At 27.3% G+C, this 20767-nt stretch overlaps 1 protein-coding gene across 1 annotated transcript in view; it reads left to right on the top strand.

Moving 5' to 3' along the window:
- The first annotated feature begins 1311 nt into the window (after window positions 1–1311).
- LOC107445844 (TWiK family of potassium channels protein 7) overlaps window positions 1312–20767 on the top strand; it is a 402607-nt gene continuing 383151 nt past the window's right edge. The window contains exon 1 of the mRNA XM_043049500.3: window positions 1312–2837. Within this exon, the coding sequence (XP_042905434.1) occupies window positions 2381–2837 (457 nt within the window). The 5' untranslated portion in view covers window positions 1312–2380. The remainder of the gene's footprint in view (window positions 2838–20767) is intronic.

The raw sequence follows: 20767 nt of genomic DNA, 5'->3' as shown, positions 1-20767 counted from the left end.
AGCAGATCTCCTACCAGCTAATACAATTGAAAATTTATTGCAGCAAGTTCCTTATCCACTTATGAAAATTTTGAAAAGCAGTTGCAAAAAGGCATGTCTTGCATAAGCATTTGGAAAACCAAAGAAACAAGATATTCTTTCAAACGTTTTAAGACGGAAATGACATTTTAAAAAAATAACATAATTATCGCTCATCCTGTGTCTACGAAAACCAAAAAACTGTTTTCATCAACCTGATATTTTCATAGATATGCCTTTATTCTTAAAATATTTTTTTTTCAAATTAAAACCTAAAACATTTCTTGTTAAAACAGTTAAATTCACAGTTCTAAAAATTTTTATGCTTTGTTATGCGTTCAATTTAAAATTTTGTGTGCTCAATATATTAAATTCATGGATATAAATTAGTTGAAAATTAGTATTAATGAATATACTTATGTTACGCTATGTTTCCACAATGATAAACAATTTTTTAATAATTATTCTACGTTAAAATAACAGCTATTTATTTCATATCAAAACTATTTGTGAGAACTATTTCTGATATAGACAATACCTTTTGCAGTGTCAAATAAGTGAACAGAACTACTCGGAGAAAAAAAAAACTCCGGTAAAATTACCGTACTGTATGATAATGGCATTTGTGGTATAAAGGCCATTATCCTGGTTAATAAAATTAATATATACAGTATTTGAGCCATTCATTTGGTGATTTTTCTGCTCATATGGTAATGGTTTACAGGAAATTCTAGTTTTCAAAATTTTAGTTCTTTTTACCACAAAGATTGTTAAAATATAAAGCTGTAAAGTAAATTTAACCGAATAATTTATTTTTATGCCATGTTCTATCATCACAAAAATACTGAATTTATTACACATTATGAAACCATATTTTTTTATTAATTTTACCAAAGCCATTACAAAGCACTTCGGTAAAAATTACCGATCTTTTCGTTTTTTCCATAATGTCAGAAGCACGATAAATTTTCCCATATTCTGGTAATTTCGACCATGCTTTGTTTTTCTCATTGCCAAATCACTTTTTAAATTTTACGTAATTTTGCGTAAAATTATAAAAACAAATTTTGTAGTTAGATGTTCCTGAAATTCCTTATAGAAATGGAGCAACATAAATGATTTTCAAATAAAGAAGGAATTTAGCATATATAAGAAAAAAAGAAGAAAGAATTTAACATATAAACTCTTAACATTATTTAAGTACCAATCGTAGAAATTTTAGTATCTATTCGTTTTAATAGATGGCGTGCACAGTCGGTATATTTAGCCTGGGAAAAGTAGAGGGGAAAATAGGGATGAGGAGCGAGAGCATCATCTTCGGATGCTGTCAGTGGAGTTCATCCCAGTTCCGTGTTGGGGTAAGTGAGATAGCCGACAAAACGTGTGTTTTCTCTATCCCTAGAGGGGGACGAACGAATCTTGTCCCCCCACGGAAGTATTTTTTGGAAATATAGATCTTCCGTTGAAAAATTGAGTTCGTATTTGTTAATGAAATGAACAGAAATAAACTGTTATGAATGGTATAGAATTCTTAAAATAATGCAGAGGATTGATTAGTAGTTCTCTGTGCCGGTTTGTGTGAACGTGTGCATACATTTATTACTTATTATTAAAGGTTTTCTTGTACATTCATAGAAGAGTTGATTTGAGGGAACTGTTTACTATTTGGTAAATAAAAGTGATGTGAGATTTACTTTTGAAGAATATTTGCTTCTAATATATTGTGATTTTTGGATTTATTAGCTAAAACTACTGGATTAGTTTGAAAAGAAAAAAAATGTGAGCTGCATTAAAGGAATTTGGAAATATTTGATTTTGCATGCGTTAACGGAGATAAAATTGAGTTATTGAAAATAATAGGCCATAATTATTTGAATAAATTAAAATTGTAGATTTTTAGAACTATTATCTGTTTCTAAAAATAATAACAACCTTAATGTGTTAATAAAAAGAAAATTTTTGATTGGTGAAACTTGCGTGAAACAGAGTTTAATAACTATCCAGAGTGTAATATTTGATTTTATATTGGATAAAACCAGCAATATATGCACTAAATATCTTGTTTAGTGTTTTATGTGAGCGAAGTGTCAACAATTTTTGGATAACCTGTTTTAATATTTGATACATAAAACTTTCAAAAATGATAAATTTGGTCTTATTTAACTAATTAGTGACAAATGTAGTGATTAGCAGGCGTGTCTACTGCCCGATAGCAAACTTGTGATCATGTTATGAAGATCTCTAATTATCAGTGTCCATCGTGGCCGATTACGATTGTGATTGTTGGCGGACGGACCCTGCCCTCGCAGCGGGTGGGGGCGTCACGCCTTCACACCTCACCACCTCCCCATGTGTCCTGGAGATGACGTTAGATGCCGTGAAGAGCAAAAAGAAGAAACAGAAAAAACCTAAAAAACCAAAAACTGCCAAGGCCAATTCTCCTGGTCGCTGCAGACGTTGTTGTGGACGTTTTGCTGCTTTCTTGTTTTCTCATATAGGGTTGTGTGCCCTTGTTATCGGTTATAGCATCATGGGAGCATTTGCTTTCAGAGCTTTGGAGGCACCCTATGAATCCAAGAAAGCTTCTCAAGTAGGACTTCTTAGGCAAGAAACTGTTAAAAGACTGTGGGAAATAACCGATAAATTGAATGTCTTGTATAAGGATAACTGGACAGAACTTGTTGAGGCAGAGGTGCGGAGATTCCAGAAGCATCTGATTGTGGCTGTCAAAGAAGGATACGACGGTAAAGAAGGTTCCGGACAACAGTGGTCCTTTTCCGGGGCCTTCCTTTACTCCCTGACCGTTATCACTACAATCGGTAAGAAGGTTTTATTGAATACTTATTTAAATTATTTTGTATTCTTTACTGTTCATGTGACTTTTTAATCCTTTAGTAAAAATTGTGGTAAAAAAATCGGTACACCGGCTCTCAAGGTGCAAGTACATGTTACCGTAAAATTTTGTTTTTTTACCATTATTTGACCAATATTTGTGCAATACACAGTGATTCAGTAAATGTTACCTATTATTGTTAAATACATTATCAGAAAAAGGATATGATTGGAGGGAGGGGTTTTGATAAGAAAAAATAGTTGTTTAGTTTTCCCCACCCGAAGATAAACTGACTCAGTAATGTTATTTTTGAGTTAAAATATACATACTTAGTACAGAATATTAACATTTTACATGCATTTCAATACTAGCATCACATTTATTTTCCAAATTGAATTTTATAAAACACTTTAGCAATCATGTTTAGCTATCCGTAGCTTGCTGTATGCAAATTTTCATGTATTTAGAAACGGGGTCAATTGTAGTTTGTCTTTCTTAAATAGCCTGAAAGTTATCAGTTTTTTAATCCTAACTTTTAGCTGCATTTATGCTTAAATTTGTACGTTTTCACAATTTTACATTTATTTTAAGCCGAATGTGTAGGGGTCAGAGAACTGGCCTTGCATCAGAAAGGTTCTGGGTTCGAATTCCGGGCAAGGCATGGATATTCCTTTATTCTCTGTACTATCTGTCCTTACTGTGGGAGCAACGTTGGCCCACCTAATATGGTGACCCTGAAGGAGTGGCCAACAAATCTGCCCCTCTGATGCCTGTATGACGTAGGTCATTCCCCAGGCGGGCATTGGAAAAAAAAACTTAATTTATTTTACATTAAATTACAATAATTTTCAACTCAAAATGCATTTAAGCGAAATAAACTTAACATAACTGAATATCAAATTTTTTTATTAATAGTGTTTATGAACACAACCAGATGAACTAATAAAACCACATTCCACGGTTCATTTGGTAAAATTCAACTCAAACACAACCTAACTCCAATGCCTATTTCCTAACGAAAAGTTTAGCTTTAATGTCCAGCTAAATTTCTTTTTTAGGGTTTTGAAACCATGCTAATTGTTAAAAGTATAAAATCGTACAGTTCATGTTTTTTTAACCACACTAGTTGTAAACGGTTTCAAACCCGTACAGATAAAAAATGTTCTTTCCCTTAAATTTCCCAGTTAATTGGTTGAACAGTCTGCTGCCGGTTATTTTACCAAAATTTTAGAATGAAAATTCCAACAATATAGAATGTGTCTTAAATTTCATTGATTTCCATATATTATGCAGTTGACTATAGAAATTTTTGCTATACAACAGCACAATACTTAGAAATATTTCATTGCCTGCAGGGAAAACAGGGTGTTTTTCCCCATGCTCTCCTAAATTCTGTAAAAAATGTGGTTTATCATTATTTGGCTACAGATTTTCAATTGTTTTTTTTTTAATTTCATGTTAATTTCATTTTAGTTTATAGTTGATAATTCCGGTAAAGAAATGATCCATGCGAAAAAATGGATCAACTGATGGTGCAAAATACAATTTATTTTACCATTGCTAAAAACTCGTTTATAATATTAAAAAAAAGATAGAACACCCAAATTTATGGTTATGGAAGAAAAAGTTAATCAAAATATAGTTATGATAAATAAAAAAGCATACTTTAAGAGTAAAACATAGCTTTTAAGGCATTTTCATATCTAAGTGTTATTCATATTTATTGTTCATATTTTCTATCATGTAATTATTTGACATTATGAATTATTCTACAAAAATATATTTGTATAGCAAAACATAGTTTATCTGAAGGTATTCACGTAACTAACTGCTTGTTTTACATAAAATATTTTCCCACTTAGAAGAGATAAAAGTCGTAAATAATAAATTTCAGGATACATAAATTTTACTTGCATTTATTCACGTTAAAGTTATTTGTGTTAAAAAATGGAGTCTACTAATGGAGTCTAAGAATTTGACAAATTTATTTTCTCAACCCCTTATTAAACTGCAATCTTTATATCCTTAACGATAGTATTAAAGTGCAACTGTGAATTTTTTATATGATTTTATTGACACGGCAGATGATATTGCAGAATTGGCGTGATCAAAAATGTAGCATCTCCAATATTTGTTATTTCGATTTTCCTTTTTCTTAGGTTCCTAATACTTCTAAAAAAGTTCTATTCACAATATCTAATATTTAAAGTACTTACTACTTATTATAATAATAAGAAATCTAAACTCTAAAAAATTGCGTATAAAATTCCGGTTAAAAGTACCACAAAATCCAATTTTATCGGAGCTTGTTAAGGAACAAAAAATCTGATAAATTGCAAATTTTGCAGTAATAATTATCGTAAAATCACGGAATCACTCTAATTAAACATATATTACTGTAAAAATAACAGTATATTATTTTACCGTGAAAATGAACTTCACGTTAAAATGGATTTTACGGATGATGCACCCAAATCATTAGAACTTAATACCGTAATTTGAGCCAGACAGTTTTTGCAGTGTAATAATATTACTGAAAATAACAAAAAATAACAAAAGAACACTGAAAAAAAAATCGGAGATACAAGTTTAGATTAAGTTATTTTTTTTAAAATTTATATTTTCGATCTCATTTTTTTTGTGGTTTTGATAATTCAATGTTTGTTTTATGAGTAAAGGCGTGATAATACACCAATTTCTGTGTATCATATTCAAGGTACAATAAAGACTCAAGATAAACGCACTAGTATATATGTTCTGAATCATCATTATAACGCATAATTCAGGTTCTGATTCATTACTAGTATGATTGATTCATTACTAGTAGGAATCAATTCACTTAATGGGTCCTGTCAATTAAAGTTAAGGGAATGACCATGCTTTTCAAGGATGGAGGCATTTTAATTAGTTTTTGTTTTGTCTTATTCTGAAAATTCTACTCATAAATTGTATATAACTTTCGATTTCTCCTACACTGTAAAAAATTTTGCATCAAATTGCGCTGTAAAGTCATCATAAAAATCCGTTTCAACATAAAGTCCATTTTTACTGTAAAACATTATATTATTATTTTTACATTAGTATTTATTTAATTAAAGTTTAGGGTAATTATTCATGTACAAATTACGGTATATTAGATGTTTTGTTCCGTAACGTGTTTCGCAAAAATACCCTGATCTGATAGTACCGGTATCTTGATGCCGGTACTTTTTACCGTAATTTGATCCAGAAACTTTCAGAGTGTATGGTATCACATGATTCGGAGTGCTCTGATGGCTACTGGTTTGTTCTGGTTCTGTTGTCTAAATTCGATAAGTTTTAATTTGATAAGGTAACTATTGTTGTATATAAATCCATGTCAAAAGTTTTTAAAGATGTTGAATGAGATTTGGATCTCAGAAATTGAGAGCTACACTTTATTGATCTAATATCTCCTTCTCGTTAGCCTCGGTTTAAATTCAATTCAGTTAAATTTATTTCCTTTTTCAAATACATTAACGGAGATGGGGATTTCCACAATTGAACGAAATATACATTTATTCCCCTTTTTTGCTCTAAATTAAGAATAAAAATAAAGAATTTAAAAATACATCACAATTTCATGTTTATAGAAAGCTTAGCATATCGGGGTAATTATTACTGTTCAAATTACGGTATATCATATGTTTTGTTCCGTAACGTGTTCCGCAAAAATACCTTGATCTGAGAGTACCGGTATCTTAAGTGCCGGTACTTTTTACCGTAATTTGGTCCAGAAACTTTTAGAGTGTATGGTATCACATGATTCGGAGTGCTCTGACGGCTACTGGTTTGTTCTGATTCTGTTGTCTGAATTCGATAAGTTTTAATTTAATAAGGTAACTATTATTAATGTTTATAAATCCACGTCAAAAGTTTTTAAAGATGATGAATGAGATTTGGATCTCAGAAATTGAGAGCTACACTTTATTGATCTAATATCTCCTTATCGTTAGCCTCGGTTTAAATTCAATTCAGTTAAATTTATTCCCTTTTTCAAATACATTAACGGAGATGGGGATTTCCACAATTGAACGAAATACACATTTATTCCCCTTTTTTGCTCTAAATTAAGAATAAAAATAAAGAATTTAAAAATACATCACAATTTCATGTTTATAGAAAGCTTAGCATATCGATGCATCAATCATTTTTGTTATACCAAAACAAATTGAAATGGAAGTATGGTGCAGTGGAAAAGCCTTACAATAGCTGATGCCAACTTTTCACGTCTGCATATAATTTTAAAAATAGTTGAATTCATGACGTTTTTCCTATTTTTTCCTGTGATGATAATTTCTACGAATCAGAATAACGTATGGTGTGAAACTGTGATATGGGCAATAAACATAAAATGTTTTCATGAAAGCATTTTAACAACAAAAAAATTTATTCGCATTTAGTATTTAGATAACTTTAAGTAGATTCTTTTAAAAATATTTTAAAATGTTATGTCTTCAAAAACTTTTAATTTCCAGGATTCATTCATAAAAATAAATTATAAATTCCTTATTCATTAAAAATAAGCAAAAAAAAAAGGTTTTCAATATTTCATGAATGAAGTTTTATAACCCAATTACTTGATATCTCAAAAATAACCAATGCTAAGATTAATTTATTAAAAAAAAAATCTACCAATCAATAAATCGAAATGTACTCTTTGCTCTGTTCTGTTTTTAAAAAGACAGAATTTATTCTCCCCTATTCCAAAAGTAGTCAAAATGTTTGACGCCGAATAGCGCTGTCGACTAAAAAATTATAAACCAATGTTATTCGCTGCCCACCAGATCTTTGCAACTGAAAACTTTGCTCGTGTGACAGTATGCAGCACGTTATTGCAACAAATGACAGTTATTTTTAAAATGTTTTATTTTATAGTTTTTCTCAATTAGCAGCACCATCTTTTGAAGAACTTTGTAACTAGTTTTGAAACTTCATTTTAATGGTTTTTCTAGCTTCCTAATCAGAATGCAGCAAACCATTTACTTTTACCATCCACATTCATTCATTCGGTATTACTTATATTCAAACTTATTTTGAGCTTTTAAAGAATATTAAAAAAAAATCAATATAAAAGAATTGAAACGTTCAAAAGCATTACTATATTAAAATTCTCTGATAACTATGATGGATTCAGTAATACTTCTATTTTTTCATTGACAGAATGTAATAATCATCGTGAACTGTGGCTTTGAAATAAAATCAACTTTCTGACTTTTGACTTCTTCAATATCTCTTGATATAATAATGTCCATACTAAAAATTTTCTAACATAAATTGTGTCTTAAACTTGAAAAGATTTATAACATTTATAAACATTTTCTAAGATTTAAAACTCTATTACTTTCGGTTTTAAAGTTGTTTGAATTAAGCAAGAACAAAGACGAGAACAAAGATTATATATAGAGAACTCAAACAATTTGGTTTTCAGAGAATATTGCAAGGCTTTTATCCTTGTTTAGTAAACAATCTGTTTTAACTCTCAATAATTAGTTAACAAAACATTTAAATATTTTTTACACAACGCCTGTATTTTTTTAAAATTTTATTATAAAATATTAAGCCTTTAGTAAGTTTAAAAGCAACTAAATAATTTAACTCTATAAATAAAATTACTAAATTACATTTAATCTAAATGTGTGGTAGGAATCGGATTGGGAAACACTTAAATAATTTCGATAATATGTTTAAAATGTCAGAAATTTAATTAAATTTGATGAATTTTTTATTACATTGTTAATTTATATAATTATTTGAACTAAATAAGTTTTTTTCCAAAGAACTATATCATAAAAAAATTATCTTTTTTATTGCCGGTGGATAGACTGAGATAATTTAAATAATTGAATTTGTCTATTTATAAATTTGTTTATTATGTTCGTGTGTGTAAATCCACAGACACTAACATAATAACAAATTTATAAATCGACAGACTCAATTATTTAAAGTATCTGAGTCTATGAAGTCTCAAGTATTGAGTGTTTCAAAGATTGGCACTCAATCTTTGTACTATTCGACTAATTTTTGTTGAATTCTTTGAGTTAATTTGTTTAATTTTTTGTTATTTATTACGTACAAAACATTTTTTCCGATATATTTTGCGATTTAATTTAGTTTTTTGGGAAATTCTTTTAAGCAATTTTAATTTTAGCTTTATCTACGTTTTCGAAAGAAAATATTATTAAATACCCCAAATTTGTTTTATATGCTACCAGATAGCTACATAAAATTTAAATGACGGCATTTGACGACATGAAAAAAAATTCATTTAATATGTGTTCGGAGTCTAATAACAAGTAACAGTACTATTCCATTTTTATTGAATGAGTTGTTATTATAATGTGCAAATTAATTTCTTCAATAATTTGAGAATATTCTTAAGAAGTAATAATATGTAGATTAAATAGAAACATATATGCTCAATAATGCTCCAATCACAATTTCAATAAGATATTGTATGCTATTCTTAAATGCTGGAAAATCAATAGAACACAAAATTAAAAAGAAAATTCAAAAGTGAAATTGATTCGAAATTGAAAATAAAAAAAGTCAAATCCAAAATCTTTTCTTTTAAGTATTCAAATCACATGATGGTATTTATTAAAATAATAGCTGAATATAAAAAATTAAAAGTCATTACTTTTCTCTTCAAGTTTTGAAAAATGTACATTTAAGTTTGCATACTTAAAATGTAAAAGAAATGAAAATTTAAAAATTCTTATGTCAAATTTAAGTTGAAAAAAATTTTCCGTGAGCTTTTCTCTTTAAAGGGATTTGTTAATTTCTGTGAAAAAGATTCATTAATTAATAAAATCCTAACCAATAAAAATATAAAATAATTGTTGATATTTATATCAGAAACAATTTCTGGTTATCATATTAACCCATTCGCGCAGATGGGATACCAGTGTTTCTTTTGTATATTTTTTTTCTCGTTCGCTCTGAATTGGTATTTTTTAATAAAAAAAGTCGATTAACTGCTAAAAAAATCTCTTAGATTATCGAAATTATATTTGTACTAAAATATATATTCCAGAAAAGTCATTTGAAAATTTTATTAATATTCAAAAGAGTCAATTCAAGAATTTTCCTTAAAATTCAAAATAGCATCGAAATGTATTTTGAAAATCAAAGAAACTTCAGTGAAGAATAACTGTTTCTTTTGAATCTAAATAACGGCTAATTTAAAAATAAATAAATATTGTTTGGAAGTGAATCAGTATTGGAAAACGAATAAAACGCAAAAAAGGTACACGAAAAAAGGGATCCGATGCTATATTATGTAACAAAAAAATATTAAAATAATAAATACAATATTTTTCACTTATTTTGACCTAAATTAATACAATTAAATGAAAAAGATTTGAAAAATATGTTTAATAAAAATTCTGCGTCAAAGGGTTAATTCCTTGCCTGCATTTTAAACGTAAAATTATTACTCGATGTTTTTATTATTAAAAAATTAGTCGAACCCTTTCAATATATAAGACAAATAGTATTAAGAAAAATTACAAGAATCGATAATTCATGTAGACAGCTCCAAAGTTTCATCGTGTACCTTAAACACATAAAAAGAAACAAGTACAGCCAAAATCTAACTTTCTTTAATCAGATTAAATAAAACAAATTAGCTTCAGTAATATTTAACTAAACATTAATTTATTCATTTAATTATTTTGCGAATTAATGAAAATATGGTAATTTTTGTTAAGAATTATAATCCTTGAGTTTGAGAATAAACTATTTGCATAGAAGCTTTAAATCATGTAAAAAAGCTTAGCAATTTTATTTTAAAAGTTGTAATCCTGTAAAACAGCTTTTAAAGTGAATTAAATCTTATTCTCAGTTTGTATATTAATTAAAGTAGTTATTATCATAAAATGTGTTGAGAGGTATTGACGAGGCGTTAATAAAATCACTAGACTGTAAGCATTTTAAGTTAATGATTTTGTTTGTATTTTGAAAAGTTTTCGTTAATTGCTGAAAAAGAGGAAATTTTATGGAAATTAGCTAGATAATGTACTTTAATTTATTTTTCTTTGTATATTTAATAAATTTATAATAAGAATTAAGGAGATAAAGTTAAAATATTCACCGGGTAAATAAACTTTAATTTACAGAGTAATTTGCTTTTACTAGCATTCAAAATAATACGTGATTTAATTGAATTGCCACTTTTTATATTTTAAAAAATCTACTCGAGTTCAGTTAATATAAAAATTTTTTGATAAAAATATCACTTAATTATCTACATAAAAATAATTGCAATAGGAGCATAATTTGCATAGTTTTTATTAAACTTTTTATTAATCTTTGGTCGTTGGAAAAAAAACCCGATCTAAAAATAGAAAGTTCTAATGTAAGCATTTATTTACCGGCTGATTCTAAAATCATAGGACACATTGGTAGAAGTGGTGGGGCACATTGTAAAGATTAAGAATCACACTGGAACCTACGACCAGAGAAGTCATGGGATGCCATTAGGGGCGCTTCTTTATTATGAACTGTTTCTAAGTGTGACCTTAAACAGGCACTTTTATTTATGTAAGTTATCTTACTTTGAATGTTTTCTAATAATTATTGTTAAAAATTTCACTCAAATTGGTTTAATATTAGTAGTTTAAACGTAATTTAATGATTTGACAAGCTTGTCCATCTCCAAATCCTTAAATTACGATGAAACAGCTAATATTCAACCAATTTAAATGCAGTTTTTGATAATAATCATTAGGAAAACAATAAAATTAAGATAATATAGATAAATAAAAGTACGATTTTAAAAGCAGACGTAGAAATTGTTCATAATTGGGAAGCACCCCCCAACGGCGTTCAATGACATTTGAAGTCATGGGGTTCTATGTAAATTTTAGTGTTTAATATGGGCCCTACCACCCCTTTAAGTTTGTCTGATGTTAAGACTGTTATGATGCTACTTAGTTCCTTTCAACTTGGTACACATTGTAGCCGAGAGGGTAAACTAGATAATCTATCAGTATGACTATCAGAATGGGGCCTTGAATATCATCCTTAGTACTACAATATTTCTACCATTTTTTAAACAAACAAAGAGTTCCCTTGCGCTACTCGATTTCTGTCCTCCAATGTCCGGTTAAATTTAAGTTTTGCTGTTTTGAAACCATGGTTGTTGTAAAAGTTTTCAAACCTGCATAATCTTGAATTTACGGTTTTTTCATATAACTAATTGTAAACTGTGTTTCATAACCGTAAAGGAAAAGAAATGTTCCGAACCATAAACTTCATAGTTAACAGGAGGAACTGACTGCTGCCGGTTATTTTACCGTCATTTTAGAATGGAAAACTTAACAGTGTTGTTTATGTTCGTATATGAAACTTGTCAGCATTCTTTTAACTTCAGTTTTGCTTCATAATGTACCAAATTCGATCTGCGGAGGTACACCGAGCTTACCCATAAGCCTATCTTACCCCAACTCATCCTATTATAAACTGAAACAGTAACGAAATCTTTTTAAGGATAAATTTCAAATTTTGCATGAAAGTATGCATTGATCTATTTTTAAAGAAATTTTTTCAACTAAATCTGATTAAATATAAACTTTCTATTGAACATGTGGGTATTGCTTATTAGTGTAAACATGATGATCGCTAATAATAATCGGGAACTAAACTATCTACATATATTGTGGCTTAGGTCGTGAATTGTAATCTTAAATTATCCTCTTGTAGTTAGTCAAATCTACCATTTATCGATGTATTTAATGACTTCTAAGGATTCATGTATTCGGTCTCTCTATGTCAGCTACAATGGTGATTTCACGAAAATGATGAATACTGCTTCTGTGACAAACGTCCTGGCAATGCTTGCATTATAGACAAAGTATGAATTTCAAAATTCGATCCCTAAATCAGATCTATCAGTAAACTAAGCAGCAGAATTGTTGTTTCTGTTAATGAGTATAAAATATTAAATCGTTTTGAATCCTGTATTTTAAGCTAGACATACATGTATTTGGTACCGTATATTATCAAATATCAGAAATACTCCGAATAAATTATTCCAAAATTCGATCTGAAAAATATATTTATGAGAAGATAGTTAAGATAAATGTTGTTTTATTTAGTATGTATTAAATCTCGATTTATACATACTAATTATTTAGTAAAATTAAGTAAAGTCGAATCTATTTATTCAGTATGTATACTATCTCGAATTAATTTCTGAGGACTTGGAATATTAGATCAAAGATGAATATTAAAAATGGGTCATGCGTTCTGATTACATTTAATTTTTTTAATGTTTTGCTAATTTCAACTTATTGGTAATCGACATTTAAATCACTTTACAAGAAACTAAAATATTCAAAATTCAATTTAAGTTCCATACTTGGTGAGAATAAAAGTTTCATTTTGTTTCCGTAGCGATGAAATCTGTACTTATTATTATTTTTCCACCAATAGAATTTATCACCAATCAAAATTTTGATTACATTCCGTCAAGTCAAAGTGTTCAATTTTTAACTGAAACATTGTATCTGATGTCAATACAACTTTTGTTTCTTAAGCGTCAAAAATAAATAAATAAATAATTAATTAAATAAATAAATAAATAAATAAAAACTATCGCTTTTTTAATAATTAAAAATACCACCAATCAACGTTCCAACACATTTTTGACATAAGCTAATATACATGAGATTTTTGATTTTATATATACTCGTTAGCTAACGTGTCTATTAAATGGAAATAATTTTAAAAAATTGCTTAACAAATCACATTTTTTCTAGCTTATTTTTAAAGAAGAAAGTATTCATTTTTTTGTTATTACTAAAACGTAAAACGTTGTTGCACGCAATTCGAATATACCACCATGTACTCTGTAAAAAAATACTAGATCGATTCAAGCTGAAAAGTACCAGCACTCAAGGTGCCTGTACTTTTTACTGTAAAATCTTTTTTTACCATAGAATTTTCCCGAACAAGATATCTGATACACCGTAATTTTTACAATATTAACTGTAAAATCACAAAATAATTGCAATTAAATAAATCAAGTAAATATTACGGTATAAAATTTGAGGGTAGAAATGTCGTGTGGATGTTGCACTCAGGATGCCAGTATTTTTTTCTTACCGTGATTTGCTAACAATTTGATTTTTTCAGATATCTAGGGGATATCTATCTCTGTGACGGGTCAGAAACTTTCTCTGCATACCCTTACCATACCTTACTGTGTAATCTTACCTTACCAGTTATCATTTTCATATCATATTTATATACATAAATTTGACCTTTATATAAAGAAATCATTATTATTTAATCTAATCTTGTTTGTGAGAATTTGAATTTAAATATGTATTGCTACAAAACACATGACGGAGAAATTAATTTAAACTATAACTGTATTTAAATTATAATTGTATTTTAATAGTACAGAGGCAGAATAGTTTTTAACTCGTAAAGCAAAATTTATACAAAAATACAAGGCCATAATACTCGCCTTAAAATACAGCAAAGCATTGCTAATACTGACAAGCCATCTTTTACTTTTATTTGTGCATTTTATAGTTAAAATGAATTCTAGAAAATAGTATTTGATAAATAAGTTCCTAACCTTCATTAAAGCAAATTTATTATGCACATTTTTAAATGCGTTAATTGAAAATTTTCATTAATGAACATAATTAAAAGTGGCTTAACCCTTAAATCATTCCTTTGCTTCCCCTTTCAGCAATGCTATAGAGTGTGAAAAGGGATACAGTGAATATTTAAATGAATCGAACGCTCCCCGGGAATTATTTCATTAAGCGTATAGATTCAATTTACAAGTTCTTTAAATCAAATGTTATCAGCTTCTTTTCCTCCTGCGGATACTTTATGTCCTCGCTCTTTTTCCGATATCCTATGCCACCAGTACTCCTTCTTTAATTCTTTCTGTTTTATTTTCTTACGTCGTTTCATTAATTTATGAATTCGAATATCATTTATTGCTTTTGAATGTTATGTTCTTCAAGATCTTTCTCTAATTTGCTATTAAATTTTTATGATCGGAATTTGGTTACTGCTAGGGATTCTTAGGTTTATTTTTTAATAGCGAAACTTTTAATTCCAAACAGAATTTAAAATCGTTACTTGGCTTAGAAAAAAATTGGAGCGAAATGAAATACCATAATTTTTGGGATTTCATTAATAAATATTTACTCTGCAACTGCTGTTAGTTATGATATTTATTCGATAACAGAGTGTTCCGTAATGATTGTCTTTAAAACATATTTTTAAAATCCCTGTCAAAAAAGCGTTAAGGAAAAATAATGAATGCGTTAGGGAGCGCAAATTAATTTTAAAACAAGAAAAAACAAAGCAAAAGCCATGTCGAAAACATAATTATTCACTGCTAAAGAAAACGAGAATGAAAACATCAAAACCTGTTTGACTGCCGGATATTTTTAGAAACAACTCCAAGTTTTAGTAGGTATTCAAATTGTTTTTGATGCTTTAAATATATCCCTCTTTATTAGTGATCTAATACTTTTTGGTAATGTCTTTGCTTCCTCCACGCTTACAATTTTGTTTGAGGCCCCTAAAATGTATATTTTTTGGCATTATCTTTGTCAAAAATTTAAAATTCATACATTAAACACTGGGAATACGGTACACCCTAAACATTTAAAAATCATTTTTTTCCTTACAAAAAGTTTAAAATAAATTTAATATAATCTTTTTTACTTTTAAATATTATAAATATGAATACTTATTCCTATGCTTTATATGTAGCAACGAATTTAGTCCACATGTATTGTAAATTCATGCATACAAAAATATTCAGTTTTCTATCTTGCTCGTTAAAGCAGCTCTGCTATAAATCATCACTAAACTTCTCCTCTACACTTTATTTAATTGATTTTACACCAGAGGAGAAAATTTCATAAATTTATTTAGTTTGCTTTCTCACTAACAACCACCATTCATTTATTACAAATTATATTTTATAATAATTTCAATTAGATGGTGGTAAAGAGTTCATAATGTTTGGGTTGAAACATACCATAAATTAAAACTTGATTTTTGGGGCGAATGTTTACTTATATTCATTAATTTATCTTAGCGAACTGATATATTTAGCTAAAGATATTTCCTTTTAATAATAAGACAGGCCGCGTAAGACGAAGAATTATTGTCTGTAGAAAGGATTTGTCCTTTTTGTGTATTTCAATCCTTTATATTTTTTAATAAATTCCAAACAATGTATCTTCAAGTTATGCTTTTAAAAACTTAACCAAAGTTACTAGATGAAGACAAATTAATTTAGCTGTTAAATATAAGTTTAAGAGTAATAACAAACTTGAAGTTGAAAATTTATACTTAATAAATTTGCATTTAGACAGGAGTTTTCATAAATACTGATATTTTTACCCTACCTTTTGTTTTTGTAAAGAGGTTTCGAGGATTTACAATAAGAAAAGTTGTGAATTTTTGAAAAAAAAAAAAAGATTACATGCTATGAGCTGTTTTATTCTGAGTAGTCTGACACCAAATATAAGATAATAATCAATTTTTTTTCAAAATTACTGCAAAAATATTGAAACCCACTCTCTGGAAACAAAAAATAAAACTTCGAAACTGTAATCACGTTTATTTGTTTAAAGTAATTTATTATAAGTTTTTATTTAAATTGTTTTTCTCAACTAAATTTTTTGCACTTGGTGCTTAAGATTATTTCACTTCTAATAAGTAAAAATTTGATAATAATTTTATATAAAGTATGTTGCTAAAATTCACACAAACACTCGAGTATCGATAAATATTTCATATTTTTTTAGTAAAAATAATTTTTTTTTACTGTAAAATATTATACTGTAATTTCTACAATGATATTTATTTAATTGGAGTGATTCAGTAATTTTAATGTAAAAATGACGGTATATGAGATATTTTGTTTCGTAACATGTTCTGGTAAAAAGTACTGTAATTTAATCCTTCTTTTACTGTGTATGAACTTTTTCTACAAACATTAAGAAATTAATGTTTCATTATTCTCCTCATGACCACTTTCCCCCCTCTTCGCTAATAAGGATTTCATAAAAAAAGCTAAAAAGTAGAAATTGCTGAGTAATGATTTAACTAAAGCATCTATCGAAAATGTAATGTAATGTATTCTTAAAGAAAGTAATGTAGAATTATTATAACCAAATTCGAAAATTTCGAAGAACAAAGGGAAAAAAGAATGTTTTTATGTTCAAATTGCAATTCAACACTATAAAAGATTACAGATCAAATTTCGGTAAACATTTAACATTTCACGTTTAAATAACTATCGTGTTTAACTGCAAGTTTTATGCACCAAATTTATGTTTTGTTCTTCTTATATGTGGTTCATGATCTTCATGTGATATTTTAGCTTTGTTTATTGATGTTTGACACTGATGATAAATAGCGTATAACCTTGTTTAACATAAAATTACTATACCTCTTAAAATTTAACTCAAATATAGTTTTGTTTCAACGGCTATGTGAAGTTTTATTTGACACGTCTCTTAATAGAAAAAAAATGTTATCTGTCTAACCACGCGATAATTTTTAAATCTTATTCCATTTCATCAAATTAACTTTTGAAAATATTTCCGATTTAGAGTGTATGGCAGTTGATATAATCCTTGATCGCTGTCAAAGTTCCAATCATCTAATATTCACAAAAAAGACTTTAGATAAGTTGTAAGTGATGTTGATCAAATTTCTCATACAGGTACTATACTTGTATTCTGACCACTACTTTATCACACGCTATTTTGTCCTTTGAGTTAATTTATTTCCATCAAAGAAGACTTTCTCGGAATTCATACCTTTATTCTCTCTTACACGGCGAAGGAAATTCTAGTAAAATTACCGTATTATATGATAATGAAATTTCTGGTTTTAAAAAAATCACAATACTATTAATAAAACCAAACTGTAAGGTATTTAATCCATTTAGTTGGCATTTTTACCGTTCGTATGGTAACAGTTTATCAAAAATTACTGTTTTCAAAATTATGGTTCTTATTACCAAACATTTATCACCAAAATACAAAAAGAAAACCGAATAAATGGTATTTAGGCCATTCTCTAAGATATCACGATAAAGTTACCAAATTTTATTCCATATTATAAAGCCATACTTTATGGTTAATTTTACAGAACTCTTTCCCTAAGTGTTTCAATAAAAATTACTGGGCATTTCGTTCTTCCCTTGAAAATATGGTAAACTTTTCCATATTTTGGTAGTTTTGACCATATTTTTTCTCATTTTACTATCACCCATTCAGTGATCCAAAAGATAAGTATTTTAAACATGCGCTGTGAAAGGATTTTAATTCCATTGAAACCATTAGAAGAAAATGCAGGAAAGAAGCCTCAACAATTGTAATGGATAGTTTTAAAATGATAAAAACATTCAAATTGTGACATTAACACGAACTTATTACGCGCATTTGATATATTTCAACTATTTTTTATGTGTTTCAGTAAATACCTTGTTATTGATCAAATTTCCTAAAAATGTGCTAAATAAGATCCAAACTTTCATTAATTAACATAACTAAAAGGAATTTAACTTTTAAATTATTTCTTTTATCTACATTTGAGTACCGTGTTAGGGTTTAAATGTGAGAAGGGGATACAGTGAATATTTAAATGAATCGAATGCACGTTGGGATTTATTTCATTAAGCGCAAAGATTCAATTTACAAGTTTCTCTTAATGAAATGTTATCTGCTTCCTTTCCCTTGTGTAGATTCCTTCTGTTCTTTATCTTTTCCTGTTATTCTATGCTTTCACATCATCTTCTTTCAACTCTTTCATCTTTATTTTCATTCTTCCGTTCATTAATTTACTATTCTAAACATCGCTTCGAATCATCGACTAAAGTGTTTCTCATAATTTTTCTCGTTAAGAACAAGTAATCTATTGCGATTTGCAGTAATTTTGAATGCTTTTAATACAAAAGGTAAGGTTTTAGCTAAGATGAATTTTTTTTGTATATTTAGCTTAATTGAAAATAATATTCCAGACATAATTTATTTCGAATACTATTTGTAAAAAGAAAATAAAAAATATTTTCACAAATGTTTTATTTGTGAATTAATTATCATGTTTGTTTGCATTGATAATTATTTTAAGTTTGTCCTCTCTACAAGGTACACAGAGAAAAGCGTTTGTGTAATAATTTCCAATACTCTGCCTAGCCGGAAAAAATTTCTATTTTGTGGTCCTGACATAATAAGTTAGAATGTTTTTAATGAGTAAGGTAGGATTTTAACTAAGTAGGATTTATCTTTTTCTCATTTAGCTGAAAATATTATACCGAATAAAATTTATTTCGAATATTATTTTATAAAGGGAAAATAAAAATAAAAATGTTATAATTTTTTAACTGATTATCCAATTACGAAGTTTTTGATAAATATGACGTCCATTAGTTTTTATTGATATGTTACATTAAAAAAAATTTAAAAAAAAAACCAGCACGCGATAAAATTTACCGCGTTTTTCATCCTAAGAAAATACTAGAATGTTCGGTAATTTATACTAAAATGCTTTGGTAAGGAATTTATTAAAATTAACAATAAAATATAGCGTTTTAGAATTTAGTAAATGTGGCTAAATTTGGTAATTTTATCACGATACTTTAGAGAATGGCATAAAAATCGTTTAATTGGTTAAATTTACTTTTTATTTTTGCCTCATAATGAGAACTAAAATTTTGAAAACTAAAATTTCCGTTAAACCTTTACCGTATGAATAACAAAATACCAAATGAATGTTTTAAATACCGTACATTTTGGTTTTGATAACCAATAATGCCATTACCAGTAACCAGTAATCTCATGTCCATTTTTTTACCAGATATATCATTACCATAGAGTATGGTAATTTCAATAGATTTTTTTCTGAGTCCAATAGTAATTATCAATATCTATTTAATGTATATAACGTTTATTTCTTAAATCTGACCTAATAATTTTTTTAAGAATTCAGAATGAATTATTTTGTAAAGAAGTAACATATATATATATATATATATATATATATATATATATATATATATATATATATATATATATATATATATATATATATATATATATATATATATATATATATATATATATATATATATATATATATATATATATATATATATATATATATATATATATATATATATATATATATATATATATATATATATATATATATATATATATATATATATATATATATATATATATATATATATATATATATATATATATATATATATATATATATATATATATATATATATATATATATATATATATATAATAAATGTAGCTCGATAAATGTAGCTAAATCTTTTGATGTCTAAGCTTTGATTGCCTACCGTTGGTAGACTATTAACAATAGAAGAACAGGCTATTGATAAATTTATTGATATATCTTAGTACTCATTTACTTTTAGAGATGAAATTATAAAACTGGGAAGAAGATATTATTGGTTTTAAAATGAAAAAATAATATTTTGGATAATATATATGTAACTATTTAAAAATTTTATTATGTATTTGTTTGTAAAGTAGTTCTCTCTCTCTATAGTATATATATATATATATATATATATATATATATATATATATATATATATATATATATATATATATATATATATATATATATATATATATAAGTATAGATATGAATTATAATTGCATTATGATGATATGATTATATCATCATAATACAATGATTATAATTATATTAATGATTTTTGATCTAGGTAAAATCAGGTTAATGGAAAGCATTAGGAATAGTTATAAATATTAAAAAAAATATGCAAATAGCAACACTTATTTAACTGAATGCAACCACAACAGCTTGAATGTAGTCATCAGAAGATAAATAAAA

The sequence above is a fragment of the Parasteatoda tepidariorum genome, chromosome 8 (genome assembly GCF_982258835.1).
Source record: "Parasteatoda tepidariorum strain Cologne lab strain chromosome 8, Ptep-v5.0, whole genome shotgun sequence".
Lineage (NCBI taxonomy): Eukaryota > Metazoa > Arthropoda > Arachnida > Araneae > Theridiidae > Parasteatoda > Parasteatoda tepidariorum.
Note: the sequence above shows the minus strand (reverse complement) of the source record. Positions and strands in the feature narration are given on the sequence as shown.